The sequence below is a fragment of the Eleginops maclovinus genome, chromosome 19 (assembly GCF_036324505.1).
Source record: "Eleginops maclovinus isolate JMC-PN-2008 ecotype Puerto Natales chromosome 19, JC_Emac_rtc_rv5, whole genome shotgun sequence".
Taxonomy (NCBI): domain Eukaryota; kingdom Metazoa; phylum Chordata; class Actinopteri; order Perciformes; family Eleginopidae; genus Eleginops; species Eleginops maclovinus.
The window spans coordinates 20,183,351-20,197,220 of NC_086367.1; the positions used below are offsets into that span (position 1 = coordinate 20,183,351).

Genomic DNA, 13,870 nt, shown 5'->3' on the forward strand with positions numbered 1-13,870 from the left:
ACTGCAGTGAACCCCACAGCAGACGTACCTGAAGGCAGCGAGGAGGGGGGCGTAGATTGAGTCTCCGTCGTACACGTACAGGTGGTCCCAGCTGCATTCAGTGGCAAAGTGGTTAAACCGTAGTCTGAGTATCGTGTTGGGCCTGGAACACAAACACAGAGAGGAAGAGCATGAGAACTTCTGTATGAGACTTACAGTGGGCTGGCCCATACAAATTAAATCAAACATTTTGCATACAGATGTGATAGTGATTCTTCCGCTAACTGCAGAGGGTTTAATATGCACCAACTTGAGTGAACGAGTGAACTTCACTTGTCAGGGGGTGATCTCCTCCTACATTAGCTCTATATTTGCATTAATCACAGAAAAAACTAGCTCTCATTGATGATTTGTAACATTAATGAAAGTAAATCCCAGCTCTGACAATAAAGTAGTAGACATGGTACGTTACACTGAACTGTGCAATATGAATGAATCAACCACCGTGAGCTTTACAGTACAGCAGGGAGACAAACAGGACAAAGGAAAGCTTGTTGAATCAGTTTTTGATTGAAGACATTCATGAGATTCTTGAAAATATCTCTGCTCTAAATTTGATTAAAATGGCAAAATTAAATCATTCAAAAGTGGAGGGAATCACACAAAGGCCTACTTAGATTATTTTCTACTTTCAGGGTACAAGATGTACAGGAAATATTATGAATGGTCACATTTTTCTCCTTACAATTTGATTTATTGAAGCGCAGAGCGGCTCGTCCACCCTCCCCTCGAGGAGGAATAGACGGAGGAGCAGCCCCGAGGTCGGGTTAGAAAAAGAAAGCTTGTGACCGGTGAATAATGATTCAAAAACGAAAGAGTAACTGGAGATATCTGACAAAGAAACCCCTCTTCTAAATCACTCTGCTCCCCATAAACACGGCTTTATTGTACTTGTAAAGTCACTTTAGGCCACGGCAGGCACTTAACGGCGGGGAGAGCTCTGAGTGAATGTATGTACGAGGCGATAAAATACTCCTGTCATCCTGATGCATATGCTGCATGTGCCACTGCATTAACCTCGTGCTGAGAGGTCTGCAGAAAGCATATCAAAGCGCCATTAGCATGTAATGAAAACGCTGAACGATTGCGATTACAGAAGCCATTCAGGAACAGGAAGGTCAGAGGTTCAAGTCCCTGAAACATCCACACGTCCTGTCCAAGGAAACATGACCGTGACCTCCTGAGCCTCGAGAAAAACCACTCGTGTTTAATCTTCCTCACGAATGAAAGTTGGCCAAATGCCTAAAATGCAAATGCGATCAGAGAGTTTATGGTTCCGAAGGGCTGCCGGGTAAAAAAAATAAGAACCATGGCTGTGAATCGATACTCTGTCGCTTGGTAATGCTGACTAAAACAATAGAGAAGGAGTATTGGATTCCTCACAGTTACTTTGCTGTTCATTTTCATCCATCAGCTTCAGGGTGGTGTAAACTCCTGGTGCTGGAGGGTCTCTCAGCAGAGGACTGCAGTGCAGACTGTGTGTTTGTTACGATCATTATGAGCACCCTTGAATTATTGACCCGCAGCTTCGTTTTTCACAATCAATCCCTCAGCTGTCTCCGGGTTATCAATTCTGCAGCCTCTTTTTTCAAAATGGCAGAAACTGATTTAATGGATGAAATCAATGAGAGGGAATCGTCTCATGTGGAGTATCTGCGGACTTTCCTCTGGCTACTGAAGAGACTCGATGCGTAGGTTGTTCTTGTGCATTTTCTTTACAATAATTGAGGCGCTTAAGCAAACATGTGCATACTGTCTGGCACGGCTGTAGTGAAAAGCTTTATTCATAATTCCTCTTTGACATTCAAGTATTTTTCTATTTAAGAAGCAGATTCCAGTTGAGTAGATTTGTCATCAGTCGTATGATCCAATCATTCTTTCATTTGTCCCGCAGCGGGGGAATATACAATAGCTCCTTATTTAAAAGTCTTAATGAATGATAAAAGATGATATCGTTTAGAAAATCACAACAAATAAAACACTTTAATCTGTATTATTGGCGTCTCAAAAACCACCTTTTTTAACTACGGTCAAAAATATATTTGCTTGCATGCCTTACAGCTGTATTTAGGGGGTCACGCAGCATCTACCACTATAAATGCATTAATAAACCATGATAGAATCTACTTTTCACCCCATAATTTTAGGGATATGATACAAATAGATACTCAAAACTCCCTCACTAACTGAGTAATTAGTCAAAATGTAATTTTTTAGAGTAGCATAATTGTTGTAATGTGCTGGTATTCCCCCTCCTGGTGTTGTGTTTGCTTCCTACTTACTGTCCCTCGATGAGCCAGGTGCACTTGGTCTTGTACTTGTAGTTTCCTGGACCGTCAGTCAGGTGACCGGAGGGCCCCGTCAACCTGAGAGAAAGAAGATAGAACAAGGTTACAAATGAAAATGTAGCAAGTTTCATTCCCAACAAGCTGAAATCCCACAGTACCTGGTGGACACCCCTGAATCCTCAAAACCAATCACTGTGCTTTAACATAGTGACAACCATCTGTACGTAGAACATGTTTGGTACTGAACTGAAACTCCCAAAGGTGTTTAATCAACAATATGAAAAGGAGGCAAGCTTTAAAGCTACACAGTTAGCATGCTGATGTTAGAATTAAGCCAAAAGCTAAAGATTTAAAATCCTCACAGAGCCGCTAGCATTGCTGTAGGCCCATTGTGTGCTGAAATGATGAGAAATTCTTGGTAGCATGTTGACAATTTAGCATTGTAACTTCGGTTTATTTATGATGTTGTCAGACAGGACAATTCTCCCTTCTTATGACATGTTGTAGACACTACATTTAGAAGAATTCACTAAAAATAAACAGTTAAATCGATAAGGATAGAACGTTAGTTGAGTAAAATTTGCAATACTCATATCTGTTTGAATATATAAATGATCTATCTTTAAAATACTGAATTATATAAATACTTGTAGTTGTTCCTAAGAATAATTGTGTAGTAGCTTTGCAGAAAATGAGTACACGCAGCGTTTTTACACAGGAGCGTGTCAGCAGAGATGGATCGAGAGAGGGAGGTAAACACTAACTTCAGGTTTCCTTTAATGCAGCCTGGCGGCGGTGGAGCGAACGGTAAATAAGCTCAGCTCCGGGGCTGAGAATGATTAAAGCTCACTGCAAATTATTATCTGAGGCAGACACCCCGACGGACAGCCCCACACAGACTTATGGTTGAGCACGGCGCCGGGCCTGTTATTGCCTGATCAATTCCTGCCTGATGACACAGCAGAGAGCAGCTGAATTACACGGGGGGGGGGGGCTTACATGCAGCCACAGATCACATCATTACTCATGGAGGTCTCAGGGAGCAATGACTCTCTAAACACACCCAGTCACAATCCGCTTCCAAAACAGTCTCTCAGCACCACTTGGTGCTAAAGTCTGCAGAACCCCCCCTCGCCAGCTGCAGAGGGACAGATTTCTGCATTACCCTGTCAACAATAGGGAAGGGCTTCTTAGGATCATATTCAACACAGGGAACGGTTTGAAATGAACACTGTAGATGGTTAAGGGTTAGTTAGTGGGCTTTCTGTCAAAACTGAACATGAAAAAGCACAGTTTAGATATTATGCTCAATAGACAAATTATATAATAACATTAATCAAGACATTGAGAAATAAAGGTTAAAACCAAGGAATAGCGATTATGAGAGACGGAGACAGTAGAAGGATAGCACGGTCGGGACATTATTAAAAATGGACCTAGGTCAAAATGTCAAAACAACTTCTTAGGTATTGGAGACAGCTAAGATCAAAACTGAGTGTCCTGGTGCCTGACATCACCCGATACTGCACTAATTGGACTGATACTGGGCTGAAAGAGAGGTAGAATACACACACATTCAGAGAGACATACATGAAAGTGAAACAACTGATAAGAAACGTGTAGAAATATGAGCTTGAATATTGTGAAAACAGTCGACTCCGTGGACCTGACTCGTGTTTGCTGTACTCCGTTGAATTTTCAGTAAACTGTATTCTGTTGGAACTCTCTTGACTGTTGATTTTGTTGAAGTGTTAGTGACATAGTGTTGTGAGGATCTTGAAGACATCTGACCCAACTTCAGAGGATTCTCCTCCACACTACCCACAAACTGCAGGTCCACTTAAACTGTCACCTTCTTTTATCTTCAAGATCAAGAAGACTTTTCTTTTTGCCACCACCGTCTATTCAATCAAATAACTTTTCATATCCTACATTGCATTGTCACTTTGTTTTAGACAATTCTTATTCTATTTAAGCTTATTTAATGTGTGTTCTTTTGGCTTTAATGAACTTTAAAGTCATTAATAATGTGTTTCTGCTGCACTATTTCTTCATTGGTTAATGTTTTCTGTAAAGCACTTGGAATTGCCTTGTGTTGAAATGTCCTTTGACTGGCCAGTTTGGGATTTTAGCCTTTGCAGACCATTGACATACATAGAAACCTATAAAAAAAGACACTACAGGAAATGGAAAACCCCAAAAAGCACAATAGGGCCTCTTTACTCATCCAACTAGTTGTTTTTTGACACAAATCCTAAACGTTGCACAGCTTGTCCTGCACACTCATTTAGTTTATTTTGTGGAAATACTTCAAAACATCACCTTAATGAGGCATGACATCATTCTGCCTAAATATTGACTTTGTCCACATCGAGTGCTCATGCCACTTCGCAACAATCCACAGAAACTGTTTTATAAAGTTTAACATTTACTTCTCTCCACTTAATAACCAGATGTAATCTTTCACAACTTCAGCAGGAAATGGATATTCTCGGAACGCTCTGCTGTGATCCCTGTCGAGCGTTGCATACAGAGTTGATTTTGGCATCCAGGCAACAAATGTGCTGATACTTCTTGTTATTGAAAACTTTCGCCTGCAACCATAGCTGCAGAGGTGTGGGCCGATAGCCCAGCTGAGTGGGCTCCAAGTCCAGGGCCAAGGGTGTGTGTTGTTAAGTTAACGACAACTGTACGGGCCAGAATTATGACTCCATACTGCAACAGCGCTGCTCTGCTATCACCGGGATAGATGGACTTGGAGTCAGAGTATCAGTTTAACCACCAAAAACTTAACGTGTTGTTAATCTTTACCTGATTTCACACTCAAACCACACAGGAGGCTTTTCCGAGTATCGCTGGCTCACTGTTTGAGAGTACTTTCACCCACTTCTTCTCCTCACAGCAGGTCCCAGCGGTTAACTAACAGTACACTAACAGTGTAATCACAGATCTCTGGGTGATAATGCAGCCCGGGCCTGTAGGGACTCTGTGAACAGACAAACAGTACCCTCATCTCCCCTGAACTCGACACACCATCCACCAAAGGACTCGCACTGTTCCACTCAAAACAGGTGCTAATAAGGTCCCGAGATTATCCAGAACAATGTGGACTGATTTTTGGGAAAGACAAGTTTCTGCTGACTGTAGAAAAACCTAAAAATGATAATCAAAACGCACACGATAAAGCTCACAGCATGAAGAGCGTGATAACATCTCGTCTCAGACAAATACAGATATATATTACGGCCATTTACATGAGGCAGTAAAACCCTAACAGCACCTTCATGTTGTTATAGTGAAGAGGCAGCCATCTGTACCTGGGGGACCAACATTAGAAGAGAAAACTGGACTAAAACCACCAAACATTTCCAAAGCTTACTATAAGCTTTTGACTCGCGTCCAACAATAACAAATGTAAAAAAAAAATCAATTTCAATTATCAAAGATCGATCAAAGCGAATAAAATACATGTTTTATTGCAATAGATTATCATTTTAATTGTAAATACATGTAAGTGTGATTTAATTCATAATAAGTGCTTTTATTTTGAAAACATATTTTCCATGTGAAGCAACTTTCAAGCAGTGACTTAAAAAATACATTTTGTTCAATGATCTGAAAAAGGTTTGGGGGGATTTTGGTAAAAAATGCTTTCAAGTGGAAGTGATTTGGGGTTAAGTTCCATTCAAAAACATTATTAGAGTTCTTCGACCCGTCTTGTACGTAATGAATATATTAGACAACATATTTCTAAAACGACAGTCATGTCCACATTAAAAAGGTCCCGAGATGAATCATTAGCGAGCCAGCGCCTACACTTCCTGTCAGCAGACTGATATCAGAGCTCTCAGCAACAGCTCTCTCTCTCTGCAAACAGAGCTATCCCTGCAGCTCGGACAAGTGCTCTGCAAATGGCAAAGTGGCACAGCACGAGAGCAGAGCAAACATGATTTCTCATTGAAAGGTGACTACAGCCCTTTCAGTGGCAGAGAGACAGTGAGGGGGGGGGCTTTTCCCTTCAGACTGTCTGAGCTCAGTGAATATGAGATATGCCGATATGAGATTTTAAATCAATTTGGGAATATTCTGGGAAGAAATTACACTTTTATAGTACGTTACATCTCAATTGAGTGGTGAAAATGATTAGATAACCTCACGTGATGTTACACGTTAGCAGGAAGAAGCATTCTTTAATATCTAATGATTATTTTTACGAACCGGGTCCATCAGGAGTGTGTTGCACAATAACTGCGCTCATAAGCATCAATCATAATCAATAACAAAGATGCTATCCTCCCATGTTGATGTTTGTTAAAGAGATACATAGATAATATCAGCAGCAGCCGCGGAGGAGGAGGAGGTGAGCTGTGAAACCAACATGGCCGGCAACAAAAGTCTACAAAAGGCTGCGTGCCCAAAACATGCACAACGTGTAATTATGAGCCGGTGGCTGTGTTCCAAGTCACTGTGCTTTCACACCTCGGGGTTAAGTTTGAGTTAAGGTTGCAATATGAAGAGAGCTTTTTAATCTACTCTAATGTATTCTTTTATCAAAAGCCTCCCATCTCCACTCACACCCTGCAGATACATCTCATCTGCACAAACAAAATGCTCTCCTTTGATTTCCAGCATCACAGAGAAGCTGAGTGCAGTTTATACCAAACACGATCACTTCTCGAACTTAAGGAGATGCATTTCAAATGTTGGACTAAAGTCAAGGTTTTGGTTTCCATGCTTTAAATGTGCAAAAAGCTCTTCTCATACTGCCTGTGCTGCACCTCTTTTCACCCTCTGTCTGAAACCAGAGCCCAGTCTGCTCTGATTGGGTAGCTGGCCGGCTATCTTATTATTGGTCGACCACTTAAAGATGTCCCGCCCCCTTAGCCTATCACGTACAATATATTGGAGCGCTAGCCAATAGAAGTGCAAGTGTTGTGTAATGATGTCACCATCTTGAGGTAGTAAACAAAGGAGTCCAATCCAGGCATTTCTGGCAGGGGAGGGGGAGAATCTTTGGGATGTTTTCCTGTCCATACCATTTACATGCATAATTACCTATAAAAACACACCACAGGAGAGGGAAAACACCAGCAGTTGCGATGAGTGAGGTTCAATGACGTACTGATGCCACCTTGAAAGACTTCAGTGGGGACATTCAGATGTTTGAAATAGCGTCACGGCCATCTCAGCAAAGCACAGTGTTTCTGTACGTGTGTTAGCAGATCCATCCATCCAGTACCAAGCTGTAAAACTTCCTAAAGTCCGTCTTTGACTCGGAACGGGGCAAACTTTTCTGCCTCTGCATCAGTAAGCTAAAAACAAAGAATAAATCAGTGGAGCAGCGGTGGGGGCCATTACTCTCTGCAGAGGGCAGACTGGCCGCTCAGCTCAAACTGCTCCCAGAACCGGAGGACGGATGAGGACTAATAAGCAGAGCTCACAGAGACAATACTACGGAGAGAGAGGTGAGACTGAACAAACCCAAACAACAGTTCATCTTAGGACGGATCTGTACAGCATCAGGGGATGAAATAGTGTTTAACAATGTGGTTCCTAATGATATAGATTAAACATGACAGGTATGACTTTAGTTTGTGACTTACTAATAACTTACAGTTTATAATGGCATCATGTTGGCGATAATCCTATTTGAACAAAATAACATGCAAACACGACTGGCAGTATTAGGGTCATGTCCATATTGAACGATAATAAGAGCAGGTCTCCACCATGCGCTCCCACAGAGGCTCAACTACATGGGTGATGCTTTCAGGCTTCTCCACTGACTGACAGTTGTTGGTGTTAACTGATTGAGAGATATGATAATGTTTTAGGAAAAGGCAGGAAGGAGAAACATCTGCTAGCTAGAAAACATGGATGTCAACAATGCCCTGTGTGGCTTTACTGGAAGATTTAAGGCGGGAGCTTGAAGCGACGGCAGATTACCTGACACAGGTGATAGCATAACGGAAACTGTGGGAGCGTGTAAACATGAACCATCTGTGTGCAATAAAAGTTGAGCAGGAACATGAATTACTGTTTCAGTTGGCACAGAGCTACAAATACATTCATTCAAATTGGTGGAGTAGGGGGCCAAGACATGATCATGCTAAGGAAGCTAACACCGCAATGCTACAACAAAAAAAATGGGAAAGTTAAAAGCTCCCTGCCATACAAATACAAAAAGTGTAAAGAGTCCCGGGTTTTTGGGAATCCCTGTGCCAGGACTGTAGGAAAAAGCCCCCCTTTGTGCCATAATCTGTTCCGAGCATAAACATCAGGAACTGTTCAGCCTGATGGCAACACTCCCCAACATTAACAGCGAAACTGGCTCCTCCCATTTTTCTCTGCCAACATTTCCTTTCATCAAATGCTTGAAAAAGTACTCAGGACAACCAAAGAACAACTGATTCCCACAAATTCAACAGAAACATCCATTGGAATCCCTTTGTACCGAAGAAATAGTCCCTCTGTATTAGTGAGATCTTCGAGAGAGGGATAGATCTTGAATGTAAATGAATAAAACCAAAAGGTAATTGTCACAGATATTGCTAGAAGAGTGATATGTGGTGTTTTCTTTTCTATTTGGGTATTGGACAACTTCATTTTGCATGCATTTGCCATACGGATATATCAGGAACATATTTATATTAATGTTGTGGTATTGGTTTGAATTATTTTGCCTGATTATCCCTGACCAAATCTACTAATAGAGTCCCACGGGAAAGAGAAGTGGAAATCTCCTAGGATGAGGAAAAAAATCGTATGCCTTTGAGAAAACAACCAAACAACCCCCCCCCCGCCCCCGCTTGGGCCCTCATGGGTGGCATGGACTCCATCTTGGCAGGACCCTGCCACAGAAGGCTGCTTTTACCCGCATTCAGCCAGCCTTGTATGGCAGCATTGTCTGTATGCTAAACACGGCCTCGGACCACAGGCTCTCCCCCAAAAAATGATAGGCCCTTTGACCGCGGCAACAAAACAACACATGAGCTTCTATCACAGAGCTGAGAGTTTACTGTTCCATTTAATGATGATTAGACCGACACTGATAATGCTGTACACAGAGCCGGAGCTGCTGAACGTTACAGTGTGGTGTCAGAGCCCTGCTGTGTTGTTAGTGGAGTTCAGGGTCACACCATCACTCCTCCAGCAGACACGCAGCACCAACTCCTGCGACAGGAGAAAAGACAGAGTTCCATTTCACACGTCTCTGACACATGAGAGCTTTAGAAAAGACACAGACAATTAAATGCTGCTCTGCTGCTTGTGAAAGAAGTAGGAGGAGAACACTTAATAGCCAGAGACAAAGTCAAAGTTCCACTTTAATAATCCCCACAGAGACTTTTTATCTTTGGTTGACTAACCGCGGCTTTAAGGGCCAGCAGCTGAGGCAGGAAGTCTACTGATAGTTAAAGAAAACTGCAACTTTCATTTTGTTTGTAAGTTCACAAAATGTCAGGAAATAATGAAAGATACCAATTACAGTTTTCCACACTCCTGGGCTTTAATTGTCTGGTGTCTGAAAGAACTATCCTTGCAGACAAAAGATATTCAACCTTCATAAAAAGCAGAGATAAACATCCCACGATGTTCAAGTTTGAGAAGCTGGACCCAAACAATGTTTCCCCGAAAATGAAATCCTTCCTCAGAAATGTTGTTGAGTGTTTTTAAAAATCAATCAACTACATCATGTATTAACTTATCCAGTAGATCCCAGGCCTTTTCTGGTTTCTGTCTTAAGGTAACAAATATTAAGACACTGACTGAACTGGAAACATAATTCCTTCCTACAAACCAGTTTACATTTCCCTCCAGGCACAAACCAGGAGCAATTGGGTTCAGCTACCTTCTCAAGGACACTTAGACATGTAAGAATAAGTTGGGATTGAACAGCTAACTCTGAAATGAAAGGCCAAACCCCTCGACACCCAGCTCTATCACCTGACAGAAAGCAAAATGTACTTAACAGATCAAAGTAAAATGTCTAACCATTTGAATTCTCAAATCATACTGTAGAGGCAATTATTACAATTTTGATGGACATTATTATAGCTTTTATTTTCCAGACATACATTTTTAACAGCTGAAGGCATTATTTTTAGATTCACTTTCATTCACGACCCTCTTAATCGCTCTTTTAATCCTTTTTCCTTTTATTTATTTGATTGATTTTATCATTTAATTGTATTTCTTCCTTCTGTCTTCCTTTGTTCTACTGAGAGGGTTATCTGTCATTAACAGTTTCTATTTTATTCTACTTGTTTTATTATCACACCCTTATTACCTCCTATATGTTTCTATGCTGCATGTGTGCAAAACAGTTTTAATGTTTGACTTGAATTTCATTTCTTTTCAATTTGTGACGTGCCTGGTTGATAACACACTTTGAGCTGCACCCAGTGTATGAAGAGTGCTATACAAATAAAGCGTTTTCATTATTATTATTCATAATTAAAATCCCCGATGGCAGCCCTTAAGCTCCACTTGAACCGGGTACTTTCCTGCCAACACTGAGCCACCATGTTACCCAGGATGCAGCTGGTGATGATTTCCCACAGTGATAGACTTTTCAATAAATACTGGAGTGCAACGCCCCCCTAGATTTTAAAACCACAACCACGTCCAGCGTTTTCATCCGGAGGGCACTCATCCCCGCTGTTCTGAAACATTAGAAGCTCAGCAGCCATTCAGAATCCATTTCACCTGTTCACATATGCTCAGAAGTCAGCTGTGCTAATGTGGAAATAGTTCCCAGCTTCCCTTTGCCTTAACCGTGACCGATTTCTGAGTAAGCAGTACAGCATGACAAGAGAATATCATATTAAAAACAGGGGGAAAAACACCCCGGATGATCCCCTTAAAAGAAAAACATTTAGGCAAGGAAACACCCTGAAGGGACACGTTTTATGCTAGCTCATCACAATGCTGGGTAAAAAAACAATAAACAACTAGTGAGAAGTATAACTCCTCAGGGGGCTCAAAATGACACAGAACAGGGAACATGATTGTGGTTGTTTTTCTTGGAAGGATGTGCAATCCCGTATAAGCTGGCCAATAGAGTAATCATCACTGATTGTATCTAGAAAAGCTGTCATCAAGTGCTGCAGACAATCACCAGCACAAACTCCAGTAATGGGAAGTGACACTTTAATGGGCGCAGAGAGCGAGATGTGCAGCGCTGATTGTCTGAATATTCTCAGTAATTGATGTTTGACACCTTTCAATTGCATTCTGCGAGTGCCATTACACAGAAAAGTAGTGACACTGTCCGTGGTCTAAATTAGGGTGAAGACCTACAGAAAGCTAGAGATGGGGCAAGAGAGGACATTGGTACCTTTCCTCCCATCTCTCACAATTTTCCATGATGACAAGACAAAAAAAAAGACATATTCCTAATGCTTTGACCCTGAACTGCTGTGTCCTTTTAGTGGATAAGAGTTATCTGGACATGAGAGGGGACAAACATTATCCGTTCACCTGCTCTATTTCAGAAAACAGGCTGATTCTTACCCAGGATTTCCATCTCCAATCTTGTCATCAAGCAAAAGACGCTCATCGACCTCAAACCCAAAACCACAGGAACCACCGAAAATCTTCAACAAATCAGTCTTTCCTCGTTTGAGTCAAATTTGAGCTAAAACCGAAAAGTTATAGTCCCCTTTTCCTTCTTTTTCTTGGTGTAAGTGCTGATTTTGCTACAGTTTTGTGATGAGTCTTTGATCTGGCCCGTCTGCATTGGAGTTAATACCTGGCTGTGTTGTGAAAGAGCATTGAAAGTGAAACAAAGAGTTCAAGTGCAATGCATGAATGCCGATTAATGCCCAAGAGATTCGTTTTTCTTTGTTATAAAAATGCCAAACATTCTGTGGTTGCTGCTTTTCTCCGTTTCATGTTATTTGTAAGGATGGTGGTTGAAACAGACATGATATATTCTTGGTCTCTTGGGGACTTCTTTGGGAATGCTTCACTGTTTTCGCAATGTCGAAAGGATTGGACATAATAGAAAACATTCCAGCCCTATGGTTCACACAGTCCCTTGTCCAACTCACCACTAGCAGCAGCTAAAGTCTGTTTCATGTATACACTTAAATCTTGCATCAGTACTTTACTTCCTTAAGTATAGTATGTCGCATTTTAAGAGGAGCCTGATACTTTCATTTTGACTTCACTCTAGCTATTGTGCATATGAGAATAGAGCCTTTTAATCTTTGTAAAGTCAGTCATGAGATTTGTGCAGACATTCATTTTGTATCACTCTTTTTGGATTAAATGTGGCAGACTACATGACAATTTGTGGACCCTAATAGAGATTCATATCACTAGCATCCAAAGTAGCATGTATTGACATTTTAACTGCAGGTAATATTAGTAGTAGTATAATGGTGTGCACCGCTCTGCATGTATTGTGTCTGCACTAGCTAACATTTTGCACAAAGCAGACATGCACAGCCTCTGTCTGAGGTAAGCAGATGACGGTTCTGAATCTCCCTCCATTATCTCTCGTGCACTATTTCATTTCGTTAAGTATAGCACGTTGCATTTTTGGAGGAGCCTGAACTACACTGTTACCATTGAACATGACACTAAAGCCTGGAAGTATTAGTAGTAGCAGCCTAGTAGTAGTGGTGGTAGTAGCAGCAGCAGCAGCAGCAGTCGTTGGATGTCTCAGGTGTGCACCGCTCTTTAATGATAGTGTTTGAACTAGCTAACACTTCGCACAAAGCAGACATGCACAGCTTCTCGGTGATGAAGCAGCGGTATGGTGCTCACTGTACCTGAATCTCCCTCCGCAGTGCTGGCATTGATCCCCTACCCAGCCGGGGAAGCACACACAGTTTCCAGTAGCGCTGTTGCACTGCCCGTTCAAGCACGGTTTGTCGCATTCCTTCGCCTCGGTGGAGCTGGGCAGCCCGGACAGCAGCCCGGTAACGGAGAGCAGGAGAGCGGTTGTCAGCATCAGTAGGCTCCGGCCCCGGCCCGAGCAGGCCCGCCTCGTCGTCCCGTACATTCTCCCACAAAAGATGGCTGCTTTAAGGAGAGAGCTACGGTGCTTCGGGTGATAGCGAGTAAACGAGCAGCCAGTCGGTTTGGTTCCTAAGGTACGGTTTCCCAGGGGATAACGGTAGTTGTGTTCGGTGAGGCTGGTCTTCTCCGGTTACTTGGTTTACATCTTCCCAGAGGTTCCGTTTCCCAGCGCCGCACCAAGCCGCATATTGACATCCAGAAGTGACGTTATGGTAACGGAAATGCGCAACCGGGGGGAGGCAACCCGTGCGCGCGACACTTTAAACGTTAATAAATTGAAGACCAGTTATTTATAAGTATTGTTGTACTTCCCTTATATTTGTTTTCACTTACAAGTAGATTATTATTATTATTTTTTGTATTTATATTTTTTAATTGTTGTATTATAATTATTCAAATAATATTTATAATTGTTATTAATATTATTATTATGATTATTATTTAGTATATACATTTTGCACTACTCAGACACAAGGATATGTATTGCTGTATTCAACTTGCCTTAAGGTTTGTGC

General features: G+C 41.8%; 1 protein-coding gene across 3 annotated transcripts in view; it reads right to left on the minus strand.

Moving 5' to 3' along the window:
• Window positions 1–13,569, minus strand: part of atrn (attractin) — a 118,503-nt gene extending 104,934 nt beyond the window's left edge. Inside the window, exons 1-3 of one of the 3 annotated variants that reach the window (XM_063908467.1) lie at window positions 13,106–13,569; window positions 2,322–2,405; window positions 29–142 (exon numbers count right to left, since the gene is read on the minus strand). In XM_063908467.1, the coding sequence (XP_063764537.1) occupies window positions 29–142; window positions 2,322–2,405; window positions 13,106–13,338 (431 nt within the window). In that variant the 5' untranslated portion in view covers window positions 13,339–13,569. The remainder of the gene's footprint in view (window positions 1–28; window positions 143–2,321; window positions 2,406–13,105) is intronic. The other 2 variants (XM_063908466.1, XM_063908468.1) reach the window with 2 other exon arrangements.
• Between the last annotated feature and the right edge of the window lie 301 nt (window positions 13,570–13,870).